At 40.5% G+C, this 16,402-nt stretch overlaps 1 protein-coding gene across 2 annotated transcripts in view; it reads right to left on the reverse strand.

The window, feature by feature from the left end:
* Nucleotides 1–13,817: 13,817 nt before the first annotated feature.
* KCNK1 (potassium two pore domain channel subfamily K member 1) overlaps nt 13,818–16,402 on the reverse strand; it is a 52,433-nt gene continuing 49,848 nt past the window's right edge. For both annotated transcript variants that reach the window (XM_015126335.3, XM_077998641.1), the window contains exon 3: nt 13,818–14,811. In XM_015126335.3, coding sequence (XP_014981821.1) covers nt 14,552–14,811 — 260 coding nt within the window. In that variant the 3' untranslated portion in view covers nt 13,818–14,551. The remainder of the gene's footprint in view (nt 14,812–16,402) is intronic.

Below are 16,402 nucleotides of genomic sequence, written 5' to 3' on the forward strand. Positions count from 1 at the left end.
GTGTCCAGCATTCTATCATCCTTGCTTGCTACTGGCTCTAAAGTAACTGTGGCATCTTGCAAATTTCATCCCCTACACTTAGGGATCTATAGGGTCCTGTTACTCCCCTGCCTAAAAGCCTCCACTGGCTTCTCATTGCTCTTAGGATATAGACAATCCTCCATCCCTTGACTGGGTGGGCTGCCTCTGTGGCCTTAGCTTTTAGCCTGCCTGCTCCTCTTACTGTCAATGCTTGGGTTACATTCGGTCCCTCCTCATCGCCATAATGGTCTTCTCCACTACAGGGCCATTGTTCATGCCATTGGCTGTGGCTAGAACACTTTGTGTGGCATGAACACTTTCCCTTTCTTGTTTGCCTAGTTAATTCCTGTTCACTCTTGATCTGCTCATTAGGTCAGATCTTTCTCTCTTAGCGTCCCACAGTGCTAGTCACCTTTCCCTCTGAGCGCCTGGCACCGTTGCAATGTTAGACATTGGTCATAGCTTGGCTTCCCTGGGGACTGACTCTGGGACTCTGAAGTTTGTTTGTAAGAGGTATGTTGGTGAGGAATCCTGGGAACAATCAATGTGTAAGAGAGAGAGGGAGAGGCATAAGGAGGAGTTGAACTGTGATGCAGTTGAAACAGATATCTCAGATGAGTCAATAGGGTGCACTGGAGCTAGAACAGCCCTTGAAGTTGCCTGGAATGGAACAGAAGGGCTGGACCTTTGCAACTCACATTGGCCATCACTGCATCAAGACTCTCCAGGGAGGAGGTGCAACCTTGAGCAGGAAAGCTTTCTTCAGCAGAGGGTGATTACTAGAACAGACTCAATGGTGAGCCATTAGTAGGCAACACTCCCACCAGCTAGGAAAGGGAGGGCCTGGGTCCTGAAGGGGTCCACTGCAGGGTGCACTACAGCATTTGTGTTATTTAATCAGTGCCTTACTCAACCACCATATTGCAAGCTTCTCGAGGAACTTTTTGTTTCATAAAGGCTTAGTGTAGTACTTGGCACAGTGTAGGATCTTGGTAAGTATTCGTCGGGAAAAAAAAAAAAAATCCAGTCTTGCTGTGACCCCTAATTAGGGCAACCAACTATTCAAGTTTGCCCAGAACTATCCTGATTTTAGCACTGAAAGTCCTACATTTGAGGAAACCTTCAGTTCAGGGAAAACTGGGGCAGTTGGTCACTCTACCTTTAATATTCTTAAGTACTGTTTACTGACCCAGAACAGAACTCACCAAAACTGTTGGCATGTTCTGCTAATAATCTGTTTTCCAGGGATTGGCTGGAATTACTTCACTAGCTTAAATGCTCACCATTAAATGGGCCAGTATCAGCCCAATCTGGAACATGGCTAAGCCTGTAAGAGGCAGTCAGATACTGACTTTAGTTTGGCTTTTCTACTTTCTATAAATAGGTCCTATCATCCCTTTCTTTTTCGACATCAAGCCTCTGGTTTCTGACCTACTTAGCCCTTTATGCTAACCTTGCAAGTCTGTTCAGATTCCTGATCTCAGGACTCTCTACTGAACTTATCCTGTTATCTCTGGCACACCTCTCATGCTCTTCCCACTCTTTTCCCATTCACGTGAAAACATGGAGATGGTGTGATGTGTTGACACCTGTTATGTGTTGGAACGACTGTCTATCTTTTCAAAACTGTAGACTCAGTGGGAATTGCAGGCTTCCTGGATCAGAAGCAAGGTCAACAGTATAGACAGGACAGTGTGATCTGTGTCATCATTGTGAGTCTGAGCCATTCAGAGATAGGAAGATAGAAAACCTGAGGAATTCTGATACTGACAGCAAATCAGTCTTCCTAATTCGCTTTTGACGAAGTGCTGGGTGATCACTTACTCATTCAATAAATATTTCTGATCTCAGTAATCACTCTCAATATAAGATTCTAAGATGAAATATGACATACAAAGAACTTCATTTTCCTGGTAACTATGATTTTTTACTTCATTGGCACATTTCATTCTTACACTAAAAATCAAAACAATGAAAATAAAAATACCCCTTTTTTCCCTCCATGTAGCTCATTGCATGCTATAGTTCCATACTTCCTAAATGCAACAGCCCTTCAATAATCTCCTTCATCTCTCTCCTTTACCAAAAACCAGTTTTATTTTTCTATCTCTTCTCAATCTTTATGAATATGTCTAAAATGGCTACTTAATTTTGTTCAATGTTGCCCCGATGAATGCAGAGATTATTGGTATTTGTTCCATTCAAAGGAAGAATAAATTAAACTGATGAAGAAACAGGCAGCCAGTCTGGCATCACTCAGCACACAGACCTAGTATTATTGAGAGAACAGGTGGAAATCTCCTGAGCTCTGGGCATATCTGCAGATGAAAACACACTGCCTTCATTTTAGAGTGGTGCAAGAGAGAAGGGCTATTGGAGGTGTAAATTTATATCAAAGAACAGAGAATCCCCCCCTCTTTTTTTCCTTACCTTAAAAACAAAACAAATTCTTTGGATATGATAGTATAAAAATATAATCCTCTGCTTTCCTGTAATTATAATGCTGGCTCTTTCCTCCCAGGTCCTAATAGCAATGTTCCCACAGATATCCAACAAAAGAAAAAAAAAATCAGAGACATTGCAGTTCTTAAGCACTATTAGGCAACTTTAAGGAATATTCACGAGTACATATGTATACATTATTTTATGTAGACATGGCTAAGGAATAGTGTATGCATTTTGCAGAGTAACCCAAACTATCCATTATCAAAGAATCTGTGTGCATTGAGGTCCCTGCAAGACTATAACTCTACTGGCTTTCTTCCTTTGGTGCTTCAGAAGGTACTGCCATCTTCTGCGTGGTCCCAGGGTCACCTGTGAGCACTAATTATCAGTACGCAGCAAGAACCAGTTAAAATAAATTCCGAGTTGGTGGCTTGTTTGTTATTACCCGGACATACAGCTCATACACTACAGGATTTAAATACTGATGAGGCACAAAGAAATGTTTTAGAATTATGTGGGGAAATCTTTCCATTGAGATAACTGATTTTTTTTTTTTTTTTTTTTGAGACGGAGTCTCACGCTGTTGCCCAGGCTGGAGTGCAGTGGCGCGATCTCGGCTCACTGCAAGCTCCGCCTCCCGGGTTCCCGCCATTCTCCTGCCTCAGCCTCCTGAGTAGCTGGGACTACAGGCGCCCGCCACCGCGCCCGGCTAATTTTTTGTATTTTTAGTAGAGACGGGGTTTCACTGTGGTCTCAATCTCCTGACCTTGTGATCCGCCCGCCTCGGCCTCCCAAAGTGCTGGGATTACAGGCTTGAGCCACCGCGCCCGGCCAGAGATAACTGATTTTTAAAGTGATCTTCACTCTGATCAGGTTTCACCTCAAGGACTGAAGAGGTAGCTCTCACTGCAGGCCCTGGGGGTGACTTCTGTAGTGTGAACTCATATTAAGGCCACCTCATGTCAAATGCTCAGTCTGCAGGGCGTCTTGGATAGACAAATAATTTTGGAAATGGATACATTTGACAAATAACCTTCACCGGTTAAATGAGGTGAAATAAAAATAAAATATGTTGCATAATAATTACTATAAAAGTATCTATAGATGCAATTGGTTCTGTAAGTAGCTAAGAACATTTTACCAAATTAGCCTTTTGAAATTAACACCATAACCACATAAGAATGAAATAGAATGGTATTAGATGTTATATTTGTGTGTGTGTGTGGTGTGTGTGTGGGGGGGGGGGTTGCAAAACTGGGATTTTATGCAGGACACAAACACAATGTTTGAATCATTGCTAAAAATTTCAGAAAGTACAAGTAAGCATTAAATTCTACTATTTGAAATGTTTATCAGAACTATTATCTTGTAGGCAATTATTATGGTCGCTATCCCTTCAATTTGGGTATCTACACAGCCTCTCCTAGTCTTTTCATTCAAATTCTGCTGTCAGAAGTCACCAAGCCCACCTTGTAGTTAAATCCAATGTCCTTTTCATCAACTCATTTGGACATTTTTCAGCAGTTGACACTTTGACCATTTTCTGAGTCTTAATATCTTCCTTCCAAATGTCAGACATTGTAGCCAGGCCTAGCGGTGCATACCTGTGCTTCCACCTACTTGGGAGGCTGAAGCAGGATGATCCCTTGAGCCCAGGTGTTCAAAGCCAGCCTGGGCAACATAGCAAGACCTCATCACTAAAAAAAAGAAAAAAGTCAGGTCAGACATCGTGATAGGTATTTTGCACAGGTAATCTGATTTAATCTGTGCGAACATTTCCATTATACCAAACCCAACATTACCATGAAACAAACTCACTTTCCCTTCCCTACTTTTTTTGTTAAAGCACCATTATCTTAGTTTCAGGTTGGAAACTTCAGTATGTTTCTGCATCATAATCATTACGGGTTAGGAAGACATGTTAATTATGCATTAAAACTGCCCTCAGCATTATTTCCCCCTTCTATCCCCTCTCCTTTGCTTCCCTTTCGGACTTTAATTACCAGAACTGGGCCCCAGCTATACTTGCCAGCTCCAGTTCCCCTCTCAATGATCTAGCCTGTGCATCCCTGGGTGGGCCAGTCTTCCTAACGCCATGCCTTCAGTATTCGTTTTCTCCCGACTAATGACAGTCTCACTTGACTGCACTCTGGACTCAGGTCAGTCCTCAGGTCAAAGTACTCAGGAACTTCCGTCAAGTCTTCAAAAGCCCACATCTCTCACTCTCCTGAACTGATGCAATCTCTCACTACTCCTGAACACACTTTAGTTGCCAATATTATTATTATTTAATAAACAGGCTGAATGAAAAAATTCAGAATGGTCATTCAATAACACTGGCAATTAAATTGTATTATGATACATAATGGACCAGGCACTTCGGTAAGCGCTTTCCAAGAAATCACTATGATCTTTTTATCCCCCAATGGCGTGGCTAGTAGATGAGGAAGCTGAGATTGAGAAGCTTGCCCAGGGTGCCACATCTGGAGACTGGCACAGGTGTGCCTGGTGGCGGCATCTCCGCCTTGAGCCACTATGCTGTATCCCAAGTGACCATCCTACTGCTGGTCCCTGGCTGGGGCCTTCACTTTGGCTTGTACTGGCCTCCTCAAATGCCCTCACCCTCAATCTCCAAGGACCAGGTGTCCCACAAAACCTTTCCTAATGTTGGAATCAGAAAACAATACCCCAAATGAAGGCCTCAGAAGCAAAAGTTATTCTCTGACCTTCTTCTACCCTACCGTCTCTCAGTCCCAATCTCCCCCAAGGCTAGTCATAGAAACTAGAATCCCTCTTCCCCAAGGCAGGTCATAGAAACCAGAACTCCTTTTCCCTACGGCCATCCATAAAACCAAAAAATATGACTAAGTGTCCGCCTCCAATCTTTCTGTGTAAAAATTTATTTAAACATAAATAAATGTCCTGACCTACCTCGTTTGATTGTATATCGTAAGACCCCCATTCCAGGGAGGATGCTGCCTCACACCTACAGGAGTGTGTGCTCAGAGAGGCTGAGAAGAATCTGGACAGACAGGCCTTGCTGGGTTTCCCCTCTTAGTCTGTTGGCATTCAATCATTCCCTTTTGGTCCAATTATATTTCTATATAGCTATCCATACTTCTTTGAACTAAAGCATAAGAACTGACAATTTCACCTGTATCTTTGGGTCTCCATTCCGAAGGCTCCTTTGTCACATACAACTACGATCAAATAATTGTGTATGCCTTTTCTCCTATTAACCTGCTTTTATCAGCTGATTTTCAACAAACCTTTGGAAGGAGAAGAAGTTTTCCTTTAGCCTTGACCTTATCCACCGGAACCCTCAGGGACCTCTCTTCCCTTGAGTTTATTGTTTCGCTGACTACTTGCAGGACACCAGCTAGCACTGGAATTTCATGACCCTGTGTTGCTAATTGGTGTGTGTTTATACTCCAAATAAAAAATGAGCAATTTCCTTGAAGATCTGTGCCACATTTCACTTCCACAGCAGCGGGTATCATTTTGTGTTTTAGAAAAATGACTAAAATTGGTTTTAATAGTAGCAGCTAACGATTGTGAAAAGTGTTTGCTAAGCACCAGTTAGCAAACTAATTGCTTTGCATTCATTATTACAATCTGCCTCCAGAAAAACTCTCTTAACACTTGAGCTCTAATACTTCTAGACAACCCTTGGATTTACCTCTTTCCAGAAGAACTAAGCTCCCTTTAAAAACCATTTAATTCCATTGTTGTAGAACAGACAGGGGTATAGCGCTTAACGTGGACCCCTTCACAGCCTCCACCATCTGACTAGGGGCTCCATGTCTGATCTGAGGGGTCTGGAAATATATAGCCACATGCAAAGGAACTGGAAGTGACAGCCCATAACTTAAGTGTGCAAATGGTGTAAAATTACATTGAATTGTTTGCACAGAGATTCTATTTACCCATAAAGATAATGATTCACTGTTACGTTATTTATAGTTGTCTCAGAATACTGATTTTTAGTCATTGCTTAGAATTTAAACAATTTAATAAGCCCAGGCTTTTAAATGAATGTAGTAGCTTAAATTGAATTTTTAAAAGTGTTCCTTAAAAAGTGTTCACTTATTCAGTGAACTCTACATTCTTTCTCTAGCATCATTGATTGCATCTTTTTCTTTTTCCTTGGTTCACAGGTATAATTGTCAGGAAAATCATATTCATATCCATCTCTTCTAAGTGGGTTGTTCATTTTAATTCTTTATTTTCAGAGATGGGGTCTTGCCTTGTTGTCCAAGCTGGAGTACAGTGGCATGATCATAGCTCATTTCCACGTTAAATTCCTGGGCTTATGTGATCTTCCTGCCTCAGCCTCCCGAGTAGCTGGGACTACTGGCACATGTCACTATGCTGGGCCAATTTTTTTTTTAATTTGTGGGGTTATTTTATTGTTGTTTGAGACAAGGTCTTGCCCTGTTGCTCAGGCTGGAGTTCCAGGGCACCATTACGGCTGACTGTAGACTTGACCTTCTGGGTTCAAGTGGTCCTCTCACCTCAGCCTCCTGAGTGTGCACCACCGCAGCCAGCTATTTTTAAAATTGTTCATAAAGATGGGGTCTTGCCATTCTCAGTGGATTTGGCTGGGTCTGAGTGGGATCTTGCAACTGGACTTTTTACATATTATGTATGAAGGGAAATAAATACACAAGACGTTCTCGTTTTGCAACTTGGGTAAAAAGCTATTTCACAATCACTTGGCCAGATATTCTGCATAACACTCATAAAATACTTCTCCTCTTTTTGTCTTATATATAGCCATGGAACCTTGAAATCTACAGACGTAAGTAACACAGATGATCAGCTGGAAAGAAAACAAATGTGAGTGCAGTGATTAGGCTCTTTCAGACCCTCCACAGTGACCCGAGAAGTGTTCCAGGTGGCACAGCTAGGTTTCCACACTGACCCACTGTGCTTGTCGTCCTTCTCCAGCCAGTGCCCCTCTTGGAGGGAGTCGCCAACGGAAATATGTGGTGTCAATGTCTGGCTCTGCCCATGCCCTGGCTCTGCTTCACTCGCCAAGACAGGGGTCCCTGGGGCAGCCTGATCTCCTTCTCAGCTCCCCAAATTCTGAGGGAAAAATGATAGACTGTGACAAAAAGGCAGTCTATTATTTTACTTTTTAATAGAGTTCTGCCAGCTATAGCACGTGCCATAAATTACAGTGACCTTTAAAACCTAGCTTGGTCACTGCTGAATGGGTGAGAATAGGCTTGGTTCCAGTTTTTAAGGTCACACTGTCCTAAATTGCAATGCATCACACCATGTACTAAGTTGGTAACAACCGCTTAGAGGAAAGCTTTCGTTATGCAAGGGAGAACATAAAAAAGGGCACTTATCCCAAATGAATGCAGCAATTTAAACCAAAGATGTTTACACAGGGAAAGAACAAAGTAAGGCAGGAGTTTGGGGTCAACTAGGCTGTCTTTGAACACCCGTGGACTCATTGGAAGGCCTGAATATCTGGTGACTGATGGACTCGCGGTGTCTCGTCATTGCTTAGAAGTGAAAATTAAATGCTGAGTTATGTGGGTGAAAATATTTATGTTTGCATTTACACGTGGAATTTAAACCAAAGATACAATTCTAAGCCCCCCAACCACTGAATGGATCCCTCCTCTCAGTCAAGGGCATTCCAAAGTTAACCTGAAACACCAGTTCAGGCTGTGATGGAAATGAGTGGTTGGACATGCCTCCACGGAAGGAATTCAGACACAACTGACCAGCATGAACATTCAAACTGAGACCTTAAGTCTAACAAAACAGACTCTTTGTAGCTTTAAATAAAATGCTGACATGACAGCAGGCCCTGACAGCAATAGAAATATTTTACCCCGAAATATATTTCTTTGATATATTTCGAAATGGCCCTGCAAAGCTGTTTCTTGTGGGAAAAATCTACATTCTATAGAGAATCCTCTTCCCTTTCCGGGTATTTTTTTCTGATCTAGGAGAGAATTAACTAAGTCTGGAACCTTTTAAAGTCTGATAGGAAACCATTTATAATCTATTCTCTTGGAAACCTGCTACCTGGAGACTTTATCTGCAAAATAAGAACCCTGGTCTCCTTCACCCCTTATTTTAAACCAAACACACCCTTCTATTGATTCTGAGTCTTTAGATAAACTCTTTCAACTAATTGCCAGTCAGAAAGTCTTTGAATCCACCTATGACCTGGGAGCCTGCCCATCTTGAGTTGTCCTGCCTTCCCAGAACAAACCAGTGTATACCTTACACGTATTGGTTGATGTCTTATGTCTCCCTAAAACATGTAAAAGCAAGCTGCAGCCCAACCAACTGGGACACATGTTGTCAGGACCTCCTGAGGCTATGTCACAGGCATGTCCTTAACCTTGACAAAATAAACTTCTACATTAATTGAACCTGTGTCAGATACTTTTTAGCTTACAGTCATTTAAGGAAATAATAAAACCAAGAGGATGAAAAAGACTCTCAAAACTTAGCTAATTTCTTCACCTAAAATAAATAATATAGACATTTATTTATGTAAAATTTTAGCAGCAGTGTCATCTTCATATGTAGACAGTAAGTTACTTCATGGTAGAAGATAAGATGCTTAGCCTGAGGGAATTTTCTATACAAAGAGAATAATCACTTAAAAAGGAAACATCTTAAAACAAATTTTAATCATTTTGTCTGGAAATACTATTCACTTACTTTATGTCTGTAAACATAGTTTAATGTCTTGAAAATTGTGTTAATGAAATAACATTTCATGATGAAAATAATGAAACTCTTATGAAAATAATGAAAATCATTACAAAAATAATGAAAATCCATTTTTTCCACAAGTATTCATACTTTGTAATCATATTTACCCGAGTACACTCTGTCATAGGCTTAAAATGTGGCTTTTCCACATTGGTAAAAATTTGCTAGGCCACCTGTATGTGGTTTGTGGCTCTGACTACACTGTGGTGCCCGCTTTAAGAGCAGCATGTGAGCTGCCATGCTACCATTTAAGTGAGGCTCCAGGCTTAGGTAAAAGTTGCTTTCAGTAAGATAGGTTGGCATGTCTCTAGAGGATGTGACCATTTCTCCTTCTCAGTATGAAAAAGAGTGGTCAGACTGTTCTGCTCAGATGCTGAGTGCCACAGGATGCTAAGGGAATGGTGCAAGTACTGTGGATGCTTTTACAGAAATGAAGAGACTGACTACTATTTTAAGGCCGCCTAAGTGATTGCACAGTGATTATTGCCAAGACTTTCATATTTTTTATTGTGTCATCAAAAATTGTAATGTCATCTATGTTGACACAAAATTTGGGTAGCAATTGTTAAAATACTTGAGAGGCCATTAGGCTGAGATGGCCCCAGAGCCCTTTGTTTCCTAGGTAAACAAATCCAACCAAGCCCAATTCAACATAAACAGTAGAATAAAAATTAAAAACACACACACACACACAAAAAACCTTTACCAGTCAGAAACCACCAACTAGCCCAGGGACTTTCCAGTAGATCATACTCAATTGAGACAAATACATAGCTGTAGCCAATCAAGTAATTGTGTTGCTTTGCTTGCATGTTCAGCCTATAAAACCCCGCATCTCTTGCTGCTAGATGGAAATTCTCTGAACCTCTTCAGGCTTTGAATGCTATCCAATTCATGAATCCTTTAATGTTCAAATACATTCTGTTGCATTAATTTTGTCTTAAATTTTCCTTTTTATTCAACTCTCTCCTTTATTTTCTGTGGGTTGGAAAAACAGAGTAATAATTTTATTAGAACTGTGTGCAAAGTAAGTCTGTGTATGCCCTGAGTGAAGCAAAGAGAGGGCTTACTTCTTATTAAAAGTGCTTTCCTACCAAGGCATGAAAAATACTTTAAAAAGCATTTTCATTTACTTCTGGGTCCTTTACTAAACTCCAAAAAGCTGAGTTTGCATGACAGTACATATTAGATAAAAGTACATATTAGATAAAAGAGATGTTAGGAAAATTGACTTCAGCAATTTTACATCTTGCCTCACACAAAAGGCTTGGATGCACCAAATTTCCACAACGTAAAACCCTTGCAGGCCGGGCGCGGTGGCTCAAGCCTGTAATCCCAGCACTTTGGGAGGCCGAGACGGGCGGATCACAAGGTCAGGAGATCGAGACCATCCTGGCTAACCCGGTGAAACCCCATCTCTACTAAAAAATACAAAAAACTAGCCGGGCGAGGTGGCGGGCGCCTGTAGTCCCAGCTACTCCGGAGGCTGAGGCAGGAGAATGGCGTGAACCCGGGAGGCGGAGCTTGCGGTGAGCTGAGATCCGGCCACTGCACTCCAGCCTGGGCGACAGAGCGAGACTCCGTCTCAAAACAACAACAACAACAAAAAAAAACCCTTGCAAAAAAAAAAAAAAAAAAAGTCACCATAGGAAAATCTTAAACGTGCTACAGAGACAGATTTAAAACATTACTGGGCATAGTCAAATAAAGTAAATGGTATACTGTCTCATTTCAATTTCAGCTATAAGTTACAGAGAAACTTTTGTTTCTAAATTTGCCATATATACATTTCTGAAATTACATCCTATAGGGACTGCCTTCCTAAGTTGAGGATATCAGTATTTATCACAGCTCTTCCCGGCATGGAGGCTTTGACAACAAAAAATACCAAAATAAATGTATTATGCCACACAATCAGGAGGCTCTGCTCTCACTGAATTCTGAATAAGAGACAGATAATCCTGTTCTAATTCTCCAACATGTGCTTCTGCCAATTTCAAACTTTTCTTCTTTGAGACAAATAGCTGTTTTTAGTAAGAGGTCAGTGTACTAATGATAACTTTAAAGAGTTAAGAAGATTTTGCATTGACTATTTCAGTTATCTTGAGGTCTCCAGATTTGTAGATATCTCCTCATTCATTTTCCAAAAGGCCCATAAAGCTGGTTTGGAGAAAGTATCAATGTGATTTTTTTCTCAGGTAGAAAAAAAAAAAAAAAAGTGACCCCATATCAGTAATCTAAATACTACTTGATTTTTTTTTTTTTTTTTGAAGTCATACCAAATTTCTGTCTTCAGAAAATGTTTCTTTTTTCTCCAACTTGTCTTCTTCAACTTTTGAACAAATACTTAAAAAATATCTTGGTGGCATGATTACTGTAGAAAGAAACCAGTGTCATAAATGGAGTGATCTGGGCTAACCTTTATCCGTCCTGGGAACCTCTTTTACATGATTTATTTAGAGACTACTCCCATCCTTTAGTCTCTCCTCCCTCGGATTTCTGAGAGCTTAGGAACTCCCACTCTGAGATACTCTCTGTTCTCTCCTCACATGGAGCATATCTGCTACTTTGAAATCAACATCCCTACCAGACACGTGTCACATTTAAGGTCACACACAGTACCATGTCCTGGAATAATAAGGCTTTCTGCTGCTGTTCTACCCTGAGGGCATTCCGTAGGCATTTTAGGAACTCAATCTTGAAGGCTCAAGCTAAGCAAGTGAGTTCAGCTTGTACTCATCACCCAGAATCCTCTAGTATTCACTTTCACCTCCAACTTCCCACTCTCTCGCCTCCAACTAAAGGGTTCCCAAGGTCAGTTCTGGCTTAGCTACATCATTCATCTTCTACCTCCTTGTCATGCCTGCAGCAAGCCGTGTTTCTCTTCTCTGAGAGGCTGACCCAGAGCTCCTGGTTGACCAAGCTCGCTTCTCCCTGAGGACCAAAGGCAGCATCATCGGCCAGAGACAAAAAGAACCCTGGGGAAGACATCCTCCCTTGCTTTCCTGCCTGTTGGAGTGGGGGCCAAGGCAAAACTTGCTCCTACTTTTCTACTTTGCCCTTTACATTAACAACAACAATTTGAAGGGTGTTAAGGTTTAATGTATTCTCCGCGGATTCAGACAAGTTCCTAAAATTAAGTACTACACTCTATTACTTATTAATGACACCTGATTCAGAAGTTTTTCTTCACGTACTTCCTCATTTTCCGGTCTTTGAACTTCCCTCTCATGTTAGAGCCAAGCAGCTGTAGCAAACTAGCCATTATTTTTTCCTGCATTGCAGAAAATAGAATAACACTCTCCAAGTGTAATCCAGCTTCTGTGATTTATATTCATCAGCACCTCAGGACTCTGCACCACACCAAGCCTTGTGACCATCTGGAATGTTGCAGACCCAGTTATGGCCATGATGCACGCCTCTATTCTCCAAGGATTCTCTATTCTACCCTCAGCCAACGATCTGCCCTCATGACAGCAGTCTTCATTGCAGGGATATGGTCAGCAGGGAGGAAATATGCTTACAGGACAGCACACCTGGATTCCTCTAAAAATCATATACTATCCCTCTAAAATCACCTACCTTTTTCCATCTCCCTGTCCCCTAGTCGGTAAGATATTTAAGTATCAGAACCCCCATTGAGATATTGGACAATCACTCTATAATTCTTTCTGTGTGCACGGTAGTAATAAATGTGTATGCCTTTTCTCATTAATCTGCCTCTTTGTGAGTTGATTTTTCAGCAAACCTTCCGAAGGGAAAAGGGAAGCTTTCCCTTTGCCCTGCAGCTGGTAATAATTTGCTCATGGCAGCACATGGTACAAAAGGTAGAAAGTTACTGAGTGAGCGACCCACTGTCAAGAGACTGGCTCAGGATCAGAGTGCTTACCCGGCTCACCAGGGGGCGCTGATTTTGTACTGATTTTTACCAACCCCTCAACCACCAACTCCTGGGCAGCTACCCATGGGAGGTAAGGCTCCATTGCCGGGGGTGGGGGTCAGTGGGCATTCATTATCACACAGGGGCGTTCTCATTTTCTTTTCTAAAATCCTTAATAGTATCCTGTGTACATCATCTAAATGTGACCTTTATGTTTTCTATGAAGGAGTATATATATATGTGTGTGTGTATATATACATAGTATACACTATATATGTGTGTGTATATATACTATATGTATACTATATATATAGTGTGTGTATATAGTGTACATATAGTGTATATATCCATATATACTATATATACACTGTATATACACTATATATATACTATATATACACTATATATACACACTATATATACACACACACATATATATATTCTACATAGAGGCACACTTCTGATATATGAAAGCATAGGATTACAACCAGCTGTGATTTGTATTTTATTTTAGCTTCTGAACTTAAAATTCTCTGATTAATGTAACGTAATCTGTTCATTTAGGGATTTGTGTTTAAGCTCTGTGCTTTAGTGCTAGGTGGCTGCAAATCACAATGTACTTTCAAAACAGAGTATCTTAACCTTTTAATAAATCCTATTCATAACTTGTTCAATTCAAAAAAACTGTTTATAAACATGTTAGACATCTGACACCGTTCTATTGCAAGAGGGTAGAAACATTTATTGCAGCAGAATACTATGGTTATTCACTCTTGAGTTTATTATTCCCCTTATTTTATTGTAGCAACTCTGGATTCTTTAGTATAAAGAGAAATCAAAAGAAACAAAATATCTGTAGTCTTGGTTTGAGAAGTACACTGGGATCTGGTGGCCTAAACCATATATACAGAATATAAACATATGTATACTTTATATGTACATAGTTAATGGTTACCTATGCATTATAAATAGTAAGTTTAACTTAGATTCTACAAAAATAATCATTTTGGATGGGTACATGCAAACCAGTACACATAAACCTATTTATAAAACACATCTCTAGGATTTTCTTTTTTTGCTTCTAAATATAAACTTTGCTATTTAGCCATCAGCTAAACGATTTAAATGCAAACCCCAAAGTTTCCAGGTAAAAGTATAAAATCTGCTTCTAACCACAGCAGCATACTGCTTCAAGTATTCTCCTCCTATGTAAGGTGTAGATAATTTTGTCACATGTGAATTTTAAGTGCACACCCCATTTCCTCACATATTAGACATCCTGCCAGGGTCACAGCTTCTTTGTTCCATTTTTTTAAAATAAGACATTGCAAACAGTAGCTATTTCTTAAAGTGACATCATTTTTGCTTTTGCATTCTGATAAAAATGAACATACTTAAGCCTCTTCCTTGCACCCCGACCCTGGTGCCCTAGGATAATGCAAACAAATTCTACGCTCAATGGTTTGCAGGGCCATCCGCGCAGGCAGATGACTGAGTGGCCACAAAAGGCTCATTTTGCTTCTGGTCCTCTTTCATGCCAGCTGCCTGGTCTGTGATCGAGGAGAAGGACAGCTGGTCATGCTCTATGATGTGCACTTGATCCTCGTCCTTGTCCTTCTTCACATAGAACATTTTTCTGAATTTTTTCAGCTCATGGAGTTCACAGAAGGTTTCCAGAACTACCAACATGGCAATAAGGCCAAGTAGCAGGTAACCTGTGTGAGAAACAGGACAGTGTCTCAGTGTGATCTCAACATGGATAAATCAAGTAGCAAGTGATTTACCTCCCCACCTCATGCCAACACAGTATTTGTTAAGGAATAAACTCATTGCAAGGTTCTTAATTTTTAGAAGTGTTTTTAAGTTCATGGCTCAAAGAGGAACCACCCATTATTAAAGAGTGAAAGATAATGAAGAATGATTTAACCTCCTATGAACTTGGATTAGTCAGAATCACAGGCTGCAATTTTTGAGAAAAAAAAAATACTTGGGGCTGACGTGGCATTATTAAAGACACATAACATACTGCACTTACCCAAGTGTGATATTTCATGCAAGGAGGGCTTGTCACCTCTGCTTTATAATCAGTGGCTCACAAAATGCCAGTGATGTTTTAGAAAAGGTTTTGTTTTATCATGGGGTGCTCGGAGGAAAGCTTCATGCCTTTTTAAGCACTCAAAACTCTTACAATTTCTACTACAGAATAAGAGTTTAGTAATAGAAATTGCAGTCTAAATGCTATGGTTTGGCTGTGTCCCCACCCAAATCTCATCTTGAATTCCCACGTGTTGTTGGAGGGACCTGGTGGGAGGTAGTTGAATCATGGGGACAAGTCTTTCCCCTGCTCTTCTCATGATAGTGAATATGTCTCAGGAGATCTGATGGTTTTAAAAAGAGGAGTTCCCCTGCACATGCTCTCTCTCTTTTTGCCTGCTGCCAGCCATGTAAGACGTGACTTGCCCCTCCTTGCCTTCAACCATGATTGTGAGGCTTCCCTAGCCACGTGGAACTGTAAGTCCAATTAAACCTCCTTCTTTTGTAACCTGTCCAGTCTTGGGTATGTATTTATCAGCAGTGTGAAAAAGGACTAATACACTAAACTAAATCAAAATTTAAGAATGGATGTTGATATTAAATAGGTCCTTGTGCATGGCTATCTACACTTGCACCTAAATTCAGCAGCAAAGTCAAGCTCTCCATTATCTCCCAGTTGTTTTTGGACATGTGGACTATTCACTGGCCAACACTACCAGTTTCTTACTGGGAAAATAAAGGATAACTGTTGACTCAAGTAAAATGCGTTGCTTGGAATCTGTGATGGGAAATGGTGATTTACAATTCCTTCCATCATTTTAAAAATGAGTTTTCAGAAAAAAATGTCATCATAAAAAGGAACAGAAATGTGAAGATGAAAACTCCAAGAATAACAAAAATTCTGATTTTATGTCCCAGTGGTAAAACATTTGAGAAGGATTTTCAAAAATGTATGAAGTAGGGAAGCTAAAATTGGCAGCATAACAGGAATAAGAAGGCTGATTAGCCCAAGAATACAAAGTTTTAGTATCTTCAGAATCTGACTATAGGTTTTGAAAACAATATCGTGCATTCAATGTGCTCTCCTGTACTTTAAAAATAGTAACGACATTGTTAGACGAATTGATGGATCAGTGTCTTTTCCTTTATTATTATTATTATTATTACTATTTTGTGAGACACAGCCTCATTCTGTCACCTAAGCTGGAGTACAGTGGCATGATGTCGGCTTACTGCAACCTCCGCCTCCCAGGTTCAAGTGATTTACGGCTG

Source organism: Macaca mulatta, chromosome 1 (genome assembly GCF_049350105.2).
Source record: "Macaca mulatta isolate MMU2019108-1 chromosome 1, T2T-MMU8v2.0, whole genome shotgun sequence".
Classification (NCBI taxonomy): domain Eukaryota; kingdom Metazoa; phylum Chordata; class Mammalia; order Primates; family Cercopithecidae; genus Macaca; species Macaca mulatta.